The 19,079-nt window shown below is 43.0% G+C and overlaps 1 protein-coding gene across 1 annotated transcript in view; it reads right to left on the bottom strand.

The window, feature by feature from the left end:
• The window catches only part of LOC125686558 (regulator of G protein signaling 7 binding protein), a 37,183-nt gene extending 20,538 nt beyond the window's left edge, over positions 1-16,645 (bottom strand). The window contains exons 1-2 of the mRNA XM_048930694.1: positions 16,218-16,645; positions 13,507-13,673 (exon numbers count right to left, since the gene is read on the bottom strand). Of these exons, the coding sequence (XP_048786651.1) occupies positions 13,507-13,673; positions 16,218-16,376 (326 nt within the window). The 5' untranslated portion in view covers positions 16,377-16,645. The remainder of the gene's footprint in view (positions 1-13,506; positions 13,674-16,217) is intronic.
• Positions 16,646-19,079: the final 2,434 nt, after the last annotated feature.

Raw genomic sequence — 19,079 nt, 5'->3', positions numbered from 1 at the left:
TGCATTATCTGTTAAAACAAAGAAAAAAAGCTAAATTATCAAAAGCATCTGATGTACCTTTTGGGAAAGGGAAAGCATGTCGACAAAGGACATGCTTAACTACCAGGCAGAGCGTCATTTTAATGAGCAGCAACAGTAGTGGAAGAGTGCAGTGAGATGAGCTATCTGCATCTACAACAAGCAACACACATTCTGGTTGTATCACATCACTTAAAAGAAAACAAGCCTTGGGCAAATCAAAAGTGAAAATGAATTGATGGCATCTGCCTGATGGCCCACATGTACTTCCATAAAACTATGGGTATGGGAAGTAAGTTATGCAAAATCATTTTCCACAAATATTCCTGGATAGAGAGCATAGACTGCCTTCTAATTTAGCATCACAGACACTGCAGCTTACAAATACTGAGCAGCTGCAAAAAATGCCATAAGATCAACCTCAGAGATCACGGTTCTTCTCGAACAAGAGGTGTGACAAATGCTGCAGAGAAGAAATGCTAAATTTCTTCAGATACTGAGGGCAAGAAGCCAGAGGCCCTTCTGATTATAATTCAGGTGCAAGTGAACCTGCCTCTGCTTTTCTGTCTTAAGCATGTCATTTACTTGCTTAGAACACAGCCATTCATGCTTTTGAATATAAGTAGAAAAGTCAATCGAGCACGTTTGCCTTTGTGCAGATTTTGAGAAAACACTCTTATTTATGTTCCTCCCGTCTGCTGGGGTTGTTATTTTTTTTCTTCTGAAATACATGTATTTCATGCACATTGCTGTCAGTTTCAGTATCATATGTTGTTTTTTTGTTCTACTAATGTGCTGCAATAATGTGATGCAAGCACTGCACAGCACCTCAGCCAATCAGAGCGAGGACAAGGCTAGCTCTTGCTAGTACACCTATAAATAGTTGATATGTTGTTTTTATTAAATGGTTGTTTTGAAGCAAGAACTCCCTTAATTGCTTTTTCAGTGAAAGAAGATACGTGGTCAGATCTTGGCTAGCTGGAAAAGTGAAAATCTGTGGGATTTGTTCTGGTTATATGGTAGTACAAGTAAAGCAAAGACTCAGTGCTTTATGTCACATCAAAGACATTTCTAACTCCAAAATGTACAGAAGTTTAGATGTTTCTAAGCTCAAGTAGTTTAGCCAGAACAGTATCAGTAGGAAATAGCCTTTTTTAAAAAATTAATTCAAGAGAAACTTTCTGACTTCCATAGACATTATCTTATACACCAACAGCCATGAATGCTCTGGTCTATGTGCTTCACCCTCTCACTTCAAAATATTCCCCATGGAAAAATTGAGAGTTATTTATTTTTTTGAAGTCTTCTACTTCTTTTTTTTTTTCTACTTGAAATTCTAAAATTCTTTTGAAAATTCACTGTATGAAATTATTACCACAGATTCAGCAACCTTGCCTTTAAAATGAATTTAAGAATTGCTCTTTAAGATTATGATTTTTTCACATCACTGACTTTATGTTAGCAAGAGAACAAGTATGTATCAAGTGCTTGTTAAGAACTGTACATGTATGTAGGTTATTTACTATTTATTTCCCTGGAAACTCCAACAAATACAAAGAGCACTATAACACTATTGTTTAAAGCAAATTTTCAGCTAGAAAACACTATTCTATAACATAGTCACCACCGTTAGTTGTGCATTTTCACCAGAGCTGAAGAAAAGCCAAAATGCTGCACTCATAAAAATGTTCACCAATGGAGGTGACCCACTGTCACTGTCACACTGCTGAAATGCACCATCGACCACCTCAATGTTCTCATATTCAGTGTTGGTCTCCAGAGGCATTCAACAAACATCAGTGAATGTTAATGGGTGCCATTTTTTCCACACAGAATTACAGAATCACAGAATGGCTTGGGTTGGAAGGGACCTTAAGGATCATCATGTTCCAATCCTCCCGCCACAAATAGGGCCACCAACCTCCAGATCTTGTACTACCCAGGGCTCCATCCAACCTGGCCTTGAATGCCTGCAGAGATGGGATATCCACAGTCTCTCTGGGCAGCCTGTTCCAACACCTTAGCTCTCTTTCTGTGATTAATTTCCCCTGACATCTAATCTAAACCTTCTCTCCTTGACCTCAAAACCATTCTGCCTCATCCTATCACTGTGTACCCTTGTAAAAAGTTGATTCCCCTCCTTTTTATAATCCCCTCTTAGATACTGGAAGACTGAAATGAGGTCTTGTCACAGCCTTCTCTTCACCAGGCTGAACAAGCCCAGCTCCCTCAGCCTGTCTTCACAGGGGAGGTGTCCCAGCCCTTTTCACGGCCCTCCATCAGCTCCAAATCTTTCCTGTACTGGGAGCCGCTGGTCTGGATGTAGTACTACAGAGGAAACCTCTTGAGGGCAGATAGAGGAACAATCACCTCCATGCCCCTGCTTGCCACCCCTCTTCTGTCAGAGCCCAGGATACCATTGGCCTTCCGAGCTGCAAGAGCACACTGCTGGCTCATGTTCAGGACTCCACCAGGACTCCTGCGTCCTCTGCAGGGCTAAATTCCTCTACATGGAGGAATTCAGTGATTCAGTGTTCTTTCAGAGTGAATTTTGTTGTCTAAGTAGAATTCTGGAATCTTTAAAAGCTGGAAGGGATCTTTGGAAGTCATCTAGACCAACTCCACTGCAATGAACAGGGACACCCACAGGCTGGCCTTGAAAGTCTCCAGGAATTTGCAATACATCACTGGGCAACCTCTCCCAGTGCCTCACCACTCTCACTCTAAAAGATTATATATATTATATAATATATATTCCTATATATATTATATATATTCCTTATATTCAACCTAAATATACACGACCCTCTTTAAGTCTGAAAACATTTCCTCATGTCCTATCACCACAGATCCTGCTAAAGAATCCGTTCCCTTCTTTCCTGTAGCTCCTCTTTATACACTGAAAGGCTGCTATCAAGTCAACTTGGATATCGATGAGAAGTAAATTATTACAGGTCTATCCAAACTTTTCCACCTGGAGACAAACTGTTAATGATCATTCAATAGAACTTCTTGAACTTAAGCAAAGCAGCACTATTATATGAAATTTTATTCAAAGTTACTCCACTGTATCCTTGCGTAGGTAAGATCAGCTGTATTAGACGGAAGTGACAAGATTTTGGGGGCTGCAGGTTGGCTTATGTGGGTGATGATAATGGGCTATTCTGTATGGGACACAGTCAAGCCCAGCCAGCATCACAACAGTTCCACTGCAGGACATTGCTGAGCCCATCAGTCACGTGTGTAGTACCTCCTTGAAAACTTGCTTCAAATGGGGCAGAACACACCACAGAGAGATAGGAGAGAAGAAAAAGAGTGAGAAACAAAAGAACATCAAGGTCAGAGAAAGCAGAAGGAGGAGGTTGTCTATGGCAGAACAGACATTCCTACAGCCTGCGGAGAGGACTCCACCAGAGCAAATGTATCCTGCAGTCCATGGAGGATTCCATGATAGAGCAGATGGATGTTTCTGCAGGAACTGCCACCAGGGCAGAGCTCACACTGCTGCAGATTTTTCTAACAGGATTGCAGCCCTTGGAGGAGCCCAAACTGGAAAAAAGGAAAAGTGGGAAGAGAAAGAAGCTGCAGAGAAAGAACTGTTCTGGAATGCTTATAATCCAGTAGCTCTCATCCTTTGCCATACACCTTTTAGGGAATGGGCTGAGGATTCTGTAGAGAAGGAATGTAGCTGAACATGGAAAGTGAAAAAGTGTTGTCCTAATGTTTACCTTTTTATCAGGCACCTCACTGAGGAGGAGCAGTATTGAGTTAGATAAAAGCAATCTTTAGGTGAGCTCACAAGTCAGCCTTGCCTAACTCTAGTCTGATCTGGACCAACAATTCGACTCAATGTCTCACTATCTCAAATTAAATAGCAGACACTCTATATAATACATAAATCCAGACCATAGCACAGACTTTCCAGAAAACATCTGTGATAACCTAAAAGGACACAGTCAGATCAGCTGAATGGGCAGAAATTTTTTTGTTTTCCAAAGAAATTTCAATTAAGCCTTGTCAGCATCTGCAAGTTATTCTCAAATTAGTTTCTGTGATAGAACAGTAGTGAGAGCACAGACAGGTCTGTACTAGCCAACAGGCTCAAACCAAATCTACCACCATATGGACTCTTACAACTTCAGAATCATAGAATCATTAAGGTTGGAGAGACCAGTAAGGTCTAGTCATCTAGATAGTTGAAACTCATGATGTCTATGGATTCTTCCTCTGATTTGAAGCTTTGAAAGTTTCTTAATGTTAATGTTAATGTCTTTAAAATGTTCCTTAATGACTTGCTACTCATTATGAAGCATTATAAACTTTATCTTTCAAAAGTCTGCAAAACTTAAATGCTAAGAATTCATTCCTACACTCACTTAATAGTTGGGGATTGCTTGAACCTTTGACAACTATTAAAACAAGTATCTCTTGAGGTTTATGATTTTTGTTTCTGATTAGTGCAGATGCCAATCACATTTTCCCAAATGGGTGAAATCTCCCAGATAGGCTTGAAAATGAATACAGTGCTTTGGGTATTTGGTGCTGTAAGATCTAAGTCATAATAAACCACTACCATATGGGATTAGAAGGAACTCTACCTCAGGCAAGTGATGCCATCTGCTGTTGTCCATCCACAGGACAAGAAGCCAGATGACTGCTTTGAATTACGACACTTCTATTCTCCTTTTTCTCCATCTCTAGTAACTACTTTGAATATAAATTTAAAAAATATTTTTTTTCTACATTCTACAAAGCACTTGTATGGCCTGGATAACTTACGTTATGTTACCTATTTGTAACACAAATTTCAGCGTTTCCATATTTCCTAAAAAAAAAAAAAAAAAAAAAAAAAAAAAAGTCCAAGGGCCATTGAGAACAAAGAGAAAATATTTTATTAGCTCCACAATATGACTGATGCACTGGAAGCAGTGTAAACTGAAAGAAATCCAGTCCATCAAGCAGATTATTACCAAGCTGCTCAGAGTAAGGTAATATTTGAGATTCTGTATACATCAAGTGCTTCTAGAAGTGCTCTGAATACAAATAAAAGTCCTCCATTTCAAAGAGAAATTGTAGTATAATAGAAGTATTTCAGAGAGCCAATCTGTACAAGCAGTTAAGTTAAAAATCACAGCTGAGAGACTGAGAAAGCCTGAATGTGTCAAAGAAAAAAAAAAAAAACCTTCCTAGAAGGTTTAAATTTATATAAGGAGATTTTTTTTTAAAACCATCTGTTGCTAAAATGTGTTCAGGAAGCAGCATTATAGCATAAGGAGCTTCGTATTTTTTTCACTTCAAATTTTTTAATCCTGCTTCAGTCTCTATTTCACTTTGCAAATCGGTATTATATTTTTGCCATTCTGAAATGACAATTTCTGCTTGGAGATGCCTCTGCAAAGTCTTCCTTGGGCATCCAGTATTCTGCATTAACTGTTGCACAGATGCACTAGTAATTTCCAATTGAATGATGCGAAATGAATAGCAAGGCCATATGTACACTGTTTTGGTAGGTCTGCAGATAAATTAAACGCCCAGAACTTGTGGAAGTAATTGGAGGTTGCTGTATAAACGCTGCATATTTTAGCATTCTGCCATTTAGCCATTCCCCATGATGGCAAAGTTACCAACAGTTCATTTGCAACCACCCCTCCTACCATGATAGAGATACGAAGCACTTGTTTTTCTTTGCTCATTCACTAAATGCAAACTTGTTTTATTCTGTTACAAGAAGGCAGCTCCTTCAACAGTTTTGATTGCAACATGACAGCATTTGAGTTCTTATGACAAATCCACAGGCAAGAAATGTTGTTCATCCAGAAAGTATTCATAATAAAGAAAAGAATTATGAGGTAAAAAATAAAACAAAGGAGGGGAAAGAAAGAACTACACAGAATTAATTGTTCATGTGTAAGTAGAAAGTGTGTTCTTTCTCCTATAGATAAAAATGATGTAGAAAATCTAAATGTAGATTCGCAAATAGGAAATAGCATTCAGTGATAGTAGGTAGATATAAAAGTGGGAACTCTTCAGTATATGTTTAATTTTAAAACATGAATTTGCACATTATTTAATTGACAGTACTTGAATGATTCCTGGTTAAGGAATGCTTGATTTGACGCTAAGATCAGATGAGACTTAATGCCTTGATAATGGTTTCAAATATTTAATTATCATGAAACAGAGCATATAGACAGCTGGATGCTCCATTACTCCTGAGTTAGCTGTAGTGGAATGCTGCATGTGCATGACACAGGTGAGTGTGCTAGTGGAGAACTTAAAATATGGCAGAATCTTACTTTTTGGAATTCTGTTCCAACCTGTAGAATGGAGTGCTGAATGTGGAAGTCACATAAAATGGAAAGCAAACCAACCTTAACCTGCAGCCTGCTCCAGTCCTAGACCAAGGCTCTGAGTAGGTAAAGAGTTAAAATCAAACTGCTAAAAAACCACTTGGCACTCTGCTCCTCTGCACTTTGCTGTGTTTTATGTGCCTAAAAGACAGAAGAATCATAGTAGCAAGGACTAGAATGCAGACTCACATCACTACCAAGGCATTTCCTTAAATAGTTTGCAGTGTTTACCCACACTGGCACCACTTGAAGCAGAAGTAGAGTCAAGCCTCCGCACCACAACACTCCATGGAGCACCATCCCAGCTGGGCAAGTGATGGCAGTGTGCCCTCCTTGCCCTGCAGTTACCTGTTTCAGGTCACTCTACAAGGGAAAAGGTACAGGGCTCTGTTCCTGCCTATCTGCAAATAAACGAGTGATGAAGATGATGTCTGTCCTGCCTTCCCCTACCATTTTATTGGCAGTAGCCTGGAAGTCTGGGTGTTGTTCTGAGACAAGAACAAGCGATATGAAAGTAAGTTAACTCAACTTCAGCTTTGCTTTAAAAGAAAGTGGTAGCTGTCTCTGTGTTCTGTCAGGAGCCCAAAATTATCAGTGTTCTGAGGATGTTCTGTTAATGCCTATGAGATCAACCCTTGTCAGAACTTGGACAAGGAAGAGTGCTCCACTTCTGCCTGCTGTTTAGGCCTACTCTTAAGAAAGGTGCTAAGCTCCCCTTCCACTTTGTCAAAATAGCATGACTTTGTGTCACTGCAGATATAGAACTTTCAGGTTCTCCAAAATTGTTGTTCTGCACAGGGAAGTAAATGCTAAATGAAATTTTATGTATGTCTGCCCTTGTCTGAATCTGGCCCACAGTTATGAAAGGCAGATCTGTAAAGGGACATATTAACACTTTGTCTATTGAAGCCTGCATTGCCTATGCACTGCTCCGAAGACAAAGATACAAAGGAAAACTGAGGCTGTGGAGGTTAGCTATTTTGAGAACCCTAGTTTTAGTAAGTATCCATGTATTCTTCTCCATTATTTGCTTTCAAAAATTTCCCTATAAGAACTTGAGGTATCTGATTTAAATGTTTTCTTTTTCTTCTTGCTGCTTAAATCGAGTAAACATTTTATTCTCAACAAGAGAATCCATTTTAACTCAATTCTATAGAAAATTGCCTTAGTTTTTCAATGTCTTTCCATTATTTTAGGTGCACAGGGTTTGTTGTAAACTTAGAGACATTTTGAACGTGGTGAGAGCAGTGTCAGTGAGTCTTAGAGAGGAGCAAGCTATTGCGTACTTGCCACGCACTTGTTTGCCTGCAAAGGACAAATTCACTCTATATCCATATATGAGCATTCTTCCCAAAACACTTCCAAGTTTGTTTTCATACCAGCCATCACATTTCTTTTAATACTCAAATATACTTCCAACAGGTCATACTCCTGTTATCACAGTGCAACCTTTCCGAAGCATTTACTTTTACCCCTAACTTTTCATTTGGCTGTCAGAACACTAACTGTAAGGGAGGAAGAACACAGGAGCAGTGCTTTTAATTCAGATCTCCAGAGATCAGCATTTATCTCTGGCACACACAGTTAGAGAGGGAGTTCAGTGGCAGTGATTGTAAACATAGCTGGGGAGGGCAAAGCTTTCCATACATGCTGCATGTTTGATACCTGGCTTGGGTGAGCCCTAGTTTGTTTCTCTCTCTGCTACCATTGCCTTGTTTTTGATTCATGATTATAAAATTCTTCCTTGTTGAGCTGAGTGTTGCCATGTTCTGTTTCTGCTGAGCTATACTGCCTGTCAGCAGTGCTTTCTTTAACATCTTCAGTTAAACAGTTCACATGGTTTCTATTATGTCTGTCCTTAATACAGCTGTCATGAACTTATAAGCCTGTTCTCTTTTTCTCTTGATTTCCAGAATAATTTGGAGCAGACCTTTTTTGTTTGCACGTGTGCCTTAGTAAGCAGACAATCATGTTAAAGCCTGATTATTTAGGAAAAATTCAGACATTCTAATAAAAACATAGCTAGAGGTGGGTGTCAACAATTGTCTGAACACAACCTTAGGAACTGATCTAATAGTAATTATGTCTGAGAACCTAATGCCTAAGGAAAGCATCAGAAATCTAGGATAGACTGTATAAGAAAACAAAAGTGGAAATGAAATGAAACTACTAAAGCAACACTACGGAAGCATTTCTGTGTGTTGCAGGAAAGACAGGAATGCCATCAGGATGTTTTTTAAGTCTGCTACCTCAACTTCACATGAACTCAGGGGGAGCTACATGTAACAACTGTATTGTAAAAGTAACAGAAACACATCAATGTAAATTCTGAGGAGATTTACTGAGACTTTTGTCACAGGCTGAGAGGGCATCAAGAGGCCATCTAGTCCCCCTCCCTGCTTAAACTCATTGCAGCAAGTCACTAAGGACCATGTTCACTGAGTTCTGATTATTACTTTTAAGAAGTGGAACGTCTTCCTGGAGCCTTTTCTTCTCCAGACTGAAGAAGCCCAGCTCCCTCAGCCTGTCTTCACAGGAGAGGTGCTCCAGCCTCCTGATTATCCTTATGACCCTCTTCTGAACTTGTTCCAATAGCTCCACATTCTTTCTTCTGCTAAGGACACCAGGCCTGGATGCAGAACTCCACACATGCTCTCATGAGGGCAGAGCAGAGAGGAACAATCCCCTCCCTGGACCCGCTGTCCTCCCCTCTTTTGATACAGCTCAGGATGCAGCTGGCCTGGGCTGCAAGCACACATTCCTGGCTTGCATCAAGATTTTCATCCACCAAAACCCCAAAATCCTTCATTGTGAGGCTGCTTTCAAGGAGTGCTCTGTCTGTACCATGTATTTGGGATTCCCCTGACCCAATCTCAGTTTATTGAACTTGATCTTTTTGAACTTCATTAGCTTCACATGGGCCCTTTTCATGCCTTTCCTGGTCCCCCTTAATGGCACCCCTTCCTTCTGTCCTATCATCTCAAGCACAACCCATCTTGGTGTCATTAGCAAACTTGCTGAGGGTGCACTCAATCTCACTGCCTGCATCAGCAATAAAGATGTTTAAAGATGTTAAAGAGCATTGGTCTCATGATGGACCTCTGGTGAAACCACTTATCACCAGTATTCAGCTGGAACTATAGCCTTGGACCACAACTCTCTGGCTGCAATCATTCAACCAATTTTTTATACACCAAGAAATCCAGCCTTCAAATTTATATCTCTCCAATTTAGAAATATGGATGTGGAGTGGAATCACGTCAAAAGCCTTGTACAAATATAGGTACATGACATCAGTTGCTCTTCTTTTGTCCACAAATACCATCACTCCATCATAGAAGGACACCAGATTGGTCAGGCACAATCTCTCCTTGGTGATGCTGTACTGGCTGTCTTGGATCACCTCATCATCTTGCATGTAGCACAGCGTCCAGGAGGACCTCCTGCACAATCCTCTCAAAGCACAGATGTGAGGCTTCTATTTCATCCAAGAAAAAGCCGCTGTCAACATTTATATCAGATTATCAGAGAGAAATTATCAGTTTTAGTTTCAGTGTGCCAAGTGCACCCAGAAATACTTGCATTATGTAAGCATATCAAGTGCTTGAGAATATGAAAGGAACATTTTAAAAAGTCTCTACGCTTGCGCGGATCTGTGCCTTAAAATGCAGTTCTGACTTATATTTCTATTCCCATCTCAAACTTTTGACAAATTCTGATCTAAAATACCATCAAAGTATTTACCAGCCAAAAAATAAAGATTCCAAAATAGAGGTTTGCACATTTTTTTCCTTCTCCCTCTTGTTCCAAACACTTTCCTTTTGTTTATCTTTAGAAAAAAATACTGATCCATTTTCTTGCTGCTTTACCTCCTCTGAGTTTCACCATAACTTCTGATACTACAAGATGCATAATGTAATTCAGACAAGATACTTAATTTATGATAGTAGAAAATGCAGTGAAAGAATCAGAGCTTGATCACAGCCCTCAGAAGATAGCATTAATAATAAAAAAGAATTTTTCATATGAATTAGGATTACTATAAGCAAGAACTGACCTGAAGTCCTGAAAGAAGTACTGAGAGAAGAGCTTTAACTTTAACTCCTATAAGGTTATTAGCCAGAACTAGAATATTTTCATTCAATTGATTTCTATTTCTAATCTTTGTTCCCTGAAAGTCATAATGTTGGTAAACTCAGGTAAACTCAGGTAAACTCTTTGGGAAAATTTGACCTCTCTCCAACATCAGAATGTATGCATCTTCAAGAAGAGCATGTGATGAGGGCTATAAAGCCAAAGATGGAATTTAAAGTTTCCTTTCTTGATAAACTTAACTTTAATTAATTCATCTGTAATGTTTTTAAACACATCACAGTGTATAGATGTCATTACTTATCCTCAGCATTTTCCAAGTAGAAGACCCTCATACGTATACAAATTCTGAAATCTGCTGTGAGCTTGTATTGGTCAGGTATTAATTGTTCAGATGCAGCCTTTGACTCACGAGATTCCTAAACTACTGACTAGGAAGTGGCAAGTATACAAGGGAAAGCAATGCTCCATGTATAATCTGCTTTTCATATATAGGTATATATATTTCCCTTGAATCTCTGCTACTGGCTGCTGTCAGATTTGGACCAGATTGGGTGATATGCTCCAACTTAGTCCAGTCTCTTAACATCTTGTGTTTCCTCACTACTTTCTTACCTTTATCATTCTCTCCTTTGCTTTCCTTTCTCCTAGTTTTTAAAATGTAAGTGCAGCTTTCACTTGTTCCATGTGCCTAGATGAACATCCTTTGACAGTATATAAGTGTATACATCTCTTACAGCTACAATGGGCATCTTCTCTTGTTCACATTACACCTCTCTCTGATGTACTGATGTACCCAAAGCCAAAGCTTTTTCTTTCTCTTGACTTCTATCCCATGCAGTTTCTAATGTACCATCTCCACCTCAGCATTTTTTTCTTTAATGTTATCTAATAAAGTGAAGTCAACTTCTTGAAAGAAACTCCAGTGCCCTGCAATAGCTCATATCACTAATGGACAAAAAGGATGTTACTGATTGAATGCCGATATGTAATGAAATCTTAAAGCCAGTAACACAATTAGTTAACTGTTATAATTATCTCTGGCTAGGAAAGCAATAGGCAAGGATCGTTATCTTGAACAAGCTTTGGAAGATGGAATCAGCTGTGTTATCTGGAAGTTTGCAGAGCACAGAGCTGCTCATTTTAAATTAAAGTAGCAAACCAAATGAACCTTTGTCCCACCTGCTGACTATCAGTGACTTCAGAACAGCACACTGCCCTCCTGACTGTTGGATATTGTAGCTGATTTAATACATTCCTGTCCTTAAATATTTTTCTTCTCATTATATTTTCTTCTCACTAAATTATGTTCTAGATCCTATGCCATACGCACAACATCGCTCTGCAATCTGAAGTACAGATTGCACCTCTATTTACTACTCCTCTCCTTCCATTTGTGTTCTGCACAGAGTCCCTGCTGCACCTTCACCTCCCGTCTTTCCTCACAGACATGCCACACAAGTGGAGCTGGCTCATATGCCTTTCCTCAGCTGTAGGAGGGTGACGTTGTGAAGCACATCTTGTAAAATGTCTGTCAAACTGAACAAGTCATTTCCAGAGGGTTTCTAACACCTACCAGTTGTTATGGATATCACGTTATTATCACAGTTATTTAAAATAGTTTTAGATTAGCTAAATGTCATTCTCGTAACAACTGCTCAACCTTCAGGACATCTTTGTGTATATGACAGACTCCCAACTGTGAAATGATTACTTAAAGAAGCTCTCTGTTTTAAAATGAGTCTGCATTTACATTTTTCTTCAACACAAAAAATAAAAAGTCCAACCTATGTTCTGCTATTCAAATGTATGTTTTGTTTATCTCTCTATTGAGTCTGAAAGTACACAAAATCCATTTCATTACTGTTTGCTTGTTTTCATGTTCTCAGTGTTACAGTTGTTGAGTTACTGTGTGCTGGTTACTGCATGCTTTGTCGTTTTTTTTTTTTTTTTTTTTAATTAACTCTCCCAGACTTTAGTAACTTAAAAACATCTGTTGTGTTTCAGGAGCAAATCAGAGTTTGTAATATCAGCACAGGAGATTATGCACAAAAAATTGCTTCTGAATAGATCAACAGTTCTACTAAAATGACCGATGTTTTTTTCCGTGTTTGCTACAGTGGTCTTCTCTATTCACTAAATCTGTGACAGCTTTCCCATATAATTGATGAAATAAATTCCTTGAGGACTGGGCAGAGCTGCTGAAAATAAAAATTTCATGATGATTTATGTTGGGTAAGGTGGGAGCAGGAAACTGACACGGCTTGGTCAGAGAGACAAGGCTCGGGAGTGAGTGTGTTAATGTCACATCCCTGTCATCTGCTGTGTGATCCACAAAAAATTGGCCTTTGTGAAAACATCAATTCACTTTTGAAAGACAGTTATTCTATCTCTGCTTGTCTTTCCTGTGGCGCAGTCTGAAGTAGGCGATGATATATGATGATACATTCTGTCACCATGGAAAGGAGTGCTTATGTCGTAATACACAAAGTCGATGAGAGAATAAATTTAAAAAAATACATGCTGGGAAAGCTTCAATCCTTATTTCAACACAGATGATTTTAAAAACATGCAGAAAGTAAACACAAGCTTCACAGCAGCCAAACTTTGTAATTGCCTCTCACATAATTTTCACCTGATTCTTTTTTCCCCTAATTTTGTCAAGTTTCTACTAGCACTGTTACTTGTTTCTGACTCCTCAGGTATACCCAGTGAAGGCCTGAGTAGGCACTGGTTGCTACATCGGTGTTAAACGTCAAGGCTTCTTCCTTCATCTTTTTAAGCTGTCTGGTGATACAGGGAAAAATCCTCCTCACTTACATAAAAGTATCACACAAAATCAGTGAGATATCACCTCTGTCACAGGACTGGGATTTGATACCAAATTGCACTATAATAGGGATATAAGCATTTGGTAGAATTTGTGGTCATACATCTCTACCCTAAGACAGAAACACAAGTCAGTGCTGTTGATGAAAGTCTCCTCAATGGAATATTTAGCAGAGATGTGCAAGAGAGTACAACTTTAACATGAATAGGCTCCTACCCAGAAATTGCCGCTAGCTTCTGGTGAGCCTGATAGGCCATCTCACATCCTTGGGTCCGGGTTTTGTGCATTTCTGCATGCAGAGATGGGCAGGTGACAGAGACATCCCCAATGGAAATCACCAGCTCCCGGTACAGGGCCACCTGGGTATTGAAATCCTGGACAAGCTGAAAAACAGACGATGTGCTTAGGTGAGACAATGAGCGACAATGATAAAAACAGCTGTGTTTTTATAAACACATATCCAAACTCAAGCCTGCTCCTGCTGCTCCCCGTCTCTCGGCACATGGGATAAAGTGCCTAAGATTTAGCGAATGATGACGGACTCCCTGCCAGCTGCCTCTTGTCTGCTACAAACGCTCATCTGCAGGGAAGTGCTGTTTGTGCTTCTAATCTCTGCAAGTGTGAGTTATTAGTCTTAAACACGAAGCAGACAAAAAAACAAAACAAAACAAAACAAAAACAAACAAACAAAAAAACAAATGCACAAAAAAACAATCCCCGACAAACAGCTGCTTTACTAGTAGGTTTTTTTTGTGATCAGTAAGAGATGAAAACATCTCCAGAAATGACTGTCTCTGTTCCTCTTGCTTTCTGATTAATGGCACACTTAGGGATTGGAATGCAATGCTTGCTTTTACACTAGGGATTTTGCTAATTTTGTAATGAATTCCATTCTGTCACCGGGCTCTAACCCACATTTGAGACCTGAAATTGATTGGGAATCACTGTCGGGTGAGGTGCACTGGGCAGGCACTTCCAATCCAGGATTCTGGAAAACACCTTTCCCAGCATGGGAGCAAAAAGCAGGTAAAAAGGTAAACAAGCATTTTGACCTTTCCTCAGCTATCTGATACCCAGCAGACACATCAGGATGCTGCTGGATGCCCAAGTAGGCTCACAGTGAGGGACAGACCATGGCTGCTCAGTTCCACTGACTGCCTGTGTGGGACGGTATTTTAAGGAAACAAAGCATTTGCTGTATGCTGGGAGAAGCACATCAGGACATTTGCTCCGCATGGTGGTGGAGGTGGAAGGGAGCATTAGAACAAAATATGTATCAATTTGTTTTGTTGACTTGACCTCTATTTCCAAATTATAGAAACAGACAAAAGCAACTGCATCCATCATTACCATCAGGATTTTGGTGTGTCCCACATACAAGTATGGCAAAAATCCAAATCTATCCATCAGCTTCACCAAATGTGGAAGTCCAGTCCTCAGATTGCCGTACTCAGAAAGAGAAAATAAATGAGCTGCTTCTGCAGCAGTTTTACATTCTGGCTCTTTGTGCTCATAACTGTAATTACTCAGTAGGACTAAAGACTTGTATCAGGACCCCTTTTTTTGGCCATGCTTTCTCAAACTGTAAGGCTTCACTGTTTTTGGAGGGGGTAAACAATGCCTTCATCTCACCAAAAACCCACACGACAACAAAGCCCCAGACAAAACACTCCAACTCTTCTCATCTCCTGTTCTACGTAGCTTAAGAGCACACAAGAAATGAGTGGACAAAGAGAAGAGTACACTGTGTCACAGCATAATTATTCTGCATCATAAAAAACAAAGACATCCTCATCCCACACTAGTGAGGCAGATGCATTCTGCAGGTTCTCACCTGACATTCCCTGACCCAACAGAGGACACACTGAGCAGCCTCAGCACTGCCAAGGAAAACAAAACCACACTGATGCTTCAGCATCAAGACAGAACAAGAGAGTGCTCCCTCATTTTGTCTCTAAATCTCACTGCATTTTGACAGTCCATTGGTAAATCATGTCATACTTCTAATCAGAATTTTACCAGCTGAAGAGTGAAGAAACAAAGCTGGCACTTGTGTTTAACGTCCTGAATTAAGCTCCCGAGAAGGAGAAGAAAGGCAGGATGCAGTGGGATCCACTTGTTGGTTGTATTTATAGAGCCACGGTGGCAGCTTTGTTCCCTGGTGCTCTGGGCTGCTGCCGGTTTGAAGTATCGGTGTGGAGATCTGCCAGCACTGTTTGTGTATCAGAGTAAAACAGTGCCAGAGCCCGGCAGCACAGAAGTAGCAGAAACGCTTCCAGCGCTGTTGGACAGAGCTGCAGCGAGGCTCAGATCTGTCAGGCAAAGTAGCAGCAACACATTTGTTTGCTATTTCTGTCATGAGAGAGAAGGGCAATTTTGGGGCCCAACGCCTGCTGGGGAGCTAGAGACAGGAAGCACGGCACCGGCCTGGGGGAAGGCACCAGGACCCCAACAGTTTGAGCGCAAATGGAGAAAAATGCCATGGTGTGCCATGTGACGGCCCAAAACTAACACGGATGTACCTGAGACCTGCTCTGGAGACAGCAAGCACTAGCACACACAACAGGAACAGAGTGTTGCTGTCTCAAATTCTGCATCCCGTTTAGCATGCTTTTAGAGCAAGAGGGTGGTTTGTGTGCACTTATGCAACAGAAGCGACGGCTGACCTGCTCAGGCTCGGTCTGAGCAGAGATTCTGCCGGATCCAACAGAAAGCAGTCGCCGGCTGTAGGCAGCGTTGCGGGCTCCGGCTCAGCGGACCCCTCGTACCCCTCACCTCCCGTGGCCGAACCACCCGAGCTCGACAGCGCCCTGCGGGGAGCGCGACTCCACCCGCGCCGATGGCAACGGGGGGAACAGGCTGGAGCGGCGCTGCGGAGCGTCGCTGAGAAGCGGAACGCGCGAGCGAAGCGCTCCGGCGGTACCCACCGTCTTGCAGTCGTCCAGGGCCCGCTGGTTCTGACAGGCGCCCTCGAAGCCGCTGCCCCGCCGCTCCCCTTCGCGGCCGCGCGGCGAGGTCCCGCTGCCCGGGAAGATGGAGGCGACGGGGCGGGGGCGCTTCCTGCGCCCGCTCAGTGCAGAGCTCATGCACGCGCATCCGCTGCGCGGAATCGCCGCCGCCGAGGGGGCCCCGCGGGCGCGGGCAGCGCCTTCCCCGCCGCCGCTCCGGGGAGGGTGCGCGCCCCGCTCCGTTCACGGCAGTGTGCGGAAAGCTGTCGCCTGCGGGAGAGCCCGGAGAGCGCCCTGCAGCATCGCCCCGGCTACCGCGAGGAGAGGCGGAGGGGCCGGCGCCTTCCCTTCTTCAGCAGCATGTCAGTCCCCGCGGAACCGCCCCGCCGGCGGCATGCCCCGCCGTCCTCCTCCCCGCAGGCGGCGGGGGGGGGGGAGCGGGGGGAGAGCGAGGGGGCGGGGGGGCGAGCGCGGCCGTGCCCGGCGGAGGAGTGCTTCTTCCATCCAGCGCCCGCCGGAACCCGCGCCCGCCCCGCCCCGCAACCGGGAGCCGCTGGCGGGGGCCGAGCCGGGGGCGGGGGTCTTCGTGTGCGAGCGGTGTCAGCGTCGCGCCGGCTTCGTAGGGTGGGAGCCAGAGAGGGGCCGCAGCCCCCCTCCCGCGCCTCGAGCCCTCGGCGATCTCCCGTGCTGCTCTCGGCGGAGCTGGTGCCGATCCCCCGGAGGCGGCCTAGAACGTGCCTGGCGGGGTCGCCGGCTGTGCGCATCGCTGGCGGGTCGTGGCAGGGCCAGCAGCTCTGTCTCCTGGGGGCACTGCCTACCCTCTGGAACAACGTTCGTTCTTCAGAACGCGAAGTCGCTGTGTTTTATCTGTCAGCGTAACCCTTCGTGTCGGTGCTTTCCGATAGCAGAACACTACACTCATCCCATGCACAGGAGATGGCATAGGGGTGGGCCGATGCCCCTCCTAGGGCAGCGCGGAGAGTGTCCTCCCGCCCTCCAGATCAGCACCTTTTCTGATTTGAAGCCCCTGTCAGATATTTCTCACCATCCTCTCTATGCAGTAGGCTCATGGGCGTTAGTGCTCAGCAAAGCCGAACTGACTTTGTGAGTATAGTGCTACATTGAAAGTGCGCTGCTGAATCCTTGGGCCCCCAAGCAGCAGCAGATTGCTGTGTGCAATCACTGTTTAAGGACACCACATTTCATTTCCGTAGTAAACTTAATTCTGTTACAGGAAATAAATGCCTGGATTCAACACTGCGTGAACACAGTTCTTAGCCAGATGCCACACTGATTCCACACACAGACCATTACCTCATGACAGAAAAATAGTTAAACTCTAGCACACAGCATTTCCTTCTCACATTGTCTATGTACAACATAACACATGCTTGTAAAAAGAAATTAAAGCAGTGCAATGCTGCATTAATGTTAATGTTTCAATCCTTGCTCATATATCATTTCAGTCATATGTCTTATTCCATGTGTCTAAGAGTACTGGAACACAGTAAGGAGATGATACTACAGTTAAAATAATCATCAACAGCAATGAATCTACCATACAGCAGTGAGTCTGCCTCCGCATTCCCTGTCTCAGCAGTGGTTCGGTCCCTTGAAGTCAGTGGCGTAAGTCCCTCCAACTTCTGCAAAATAATCACTGATTACAAACATGTACTGAGCAAACTCTGCTGGGTTGTGTCCTGCAGCCACACTCAGAGCAGTCCTGATGTCCCAGACCAATTCAGGGTGCTCATCCTCTTTTCAGAGTGTCCACATTTGAGGTGGATCTAGTGATTCTTTGGTAATTTGTAAGACCGCCTGCTTACAGAACTCTTCCAGTTGATATTCAAGTAAGGTCACAGAGCAGATAATTTTGAGTACAATCATCCAGCATGTGTGAGAGAGCCTGGGCACTGGCACCAGACAGTATGGTTTCATGACAAACAGATCCTGAGTGACCAACCTCATCTCCTTCTATGATCAGGTAACCCATCTGGTGGATGAAGGAAAGGCTGTGAATGTGATCTGCCTAGACTTGAGCAAAGTCTTTGACTCTGACTCCCATGGCATTCTCCTGGAGAAGCTGGCAGCCCATGGCCTGGACAAGTGTACTGTTCACTGGGGAAAGAACTGGCTGGATGGCTGGGCCCCAGAGAGTGGTGGCGAATGAAGTTAAATCCAGCTGGTGACTGGTCATGAGTGGTGTTCCTCAGGGGCAAGTACTGGGCCTGGCCGTGTTTAATATCTTCATTGATGATCTGGATGAGAGGACTGAGTACATCCTCAGTAAGCTTGCTTACTGGCAGGAAGTGTCTATCTGCTTGGATGGTAGGAAGCCCTTCAGAAGAGTCTGGACAGACTAGTTCACTGGGCTGAAGCCAATGGGTTAAAATTCAACAAGATGAAGTACCAGGTCCTGCACTTCAGTCACAACAGCCCCAGGCAACACTACAAGGCAACACTACAGGCTTGGGGCAGAGTGGCTGGAAAGAAGAATGGGAGGAAAAACGACCTGGGAGTCTTAGTGAACAGCCAGCTGAATATGAGCCAGCAGTGTGCCCAGGTGGCCAAGAATATAAATTGCATCCTGGTTTGTATCAGAAATAGCACTGCCAGCAGGAGCAGGGAAGTGATCCTCCTACTGTACTCAGCTCTGGTGAGACCGCACCTCGAGTTCTGTGTTCAGCTTTTGGCCCCTCACTGAAAGAAAGACATTGAGGCCTTGGAGACCATTTAGAGAAGGGCAATGAAGCTGTGAGGGGTCTGGAGCACAGGTCTTATGAGGAGAGCTGAGGGAGCTGGGATTGTTCAGTCTGGAGAAGAGGAGGCTCAGGGGAAACT

Source organism: Lagopus muta, chromosome Z (assembly GCF_023343835.1).
Source record: "Lagopus muta isolate bLagMut1 chromosome Z, bLagMut1 primary, whole genome shotgun sequence".
NCBI lineage: Eukaryota > Metazoa > Chordata > Aves > Galliformes > Phasianidae > Lagopus > Lagopus muta.
This window is presented reverse-complemented; position numbering and strand designations above follow the sequence as displayed.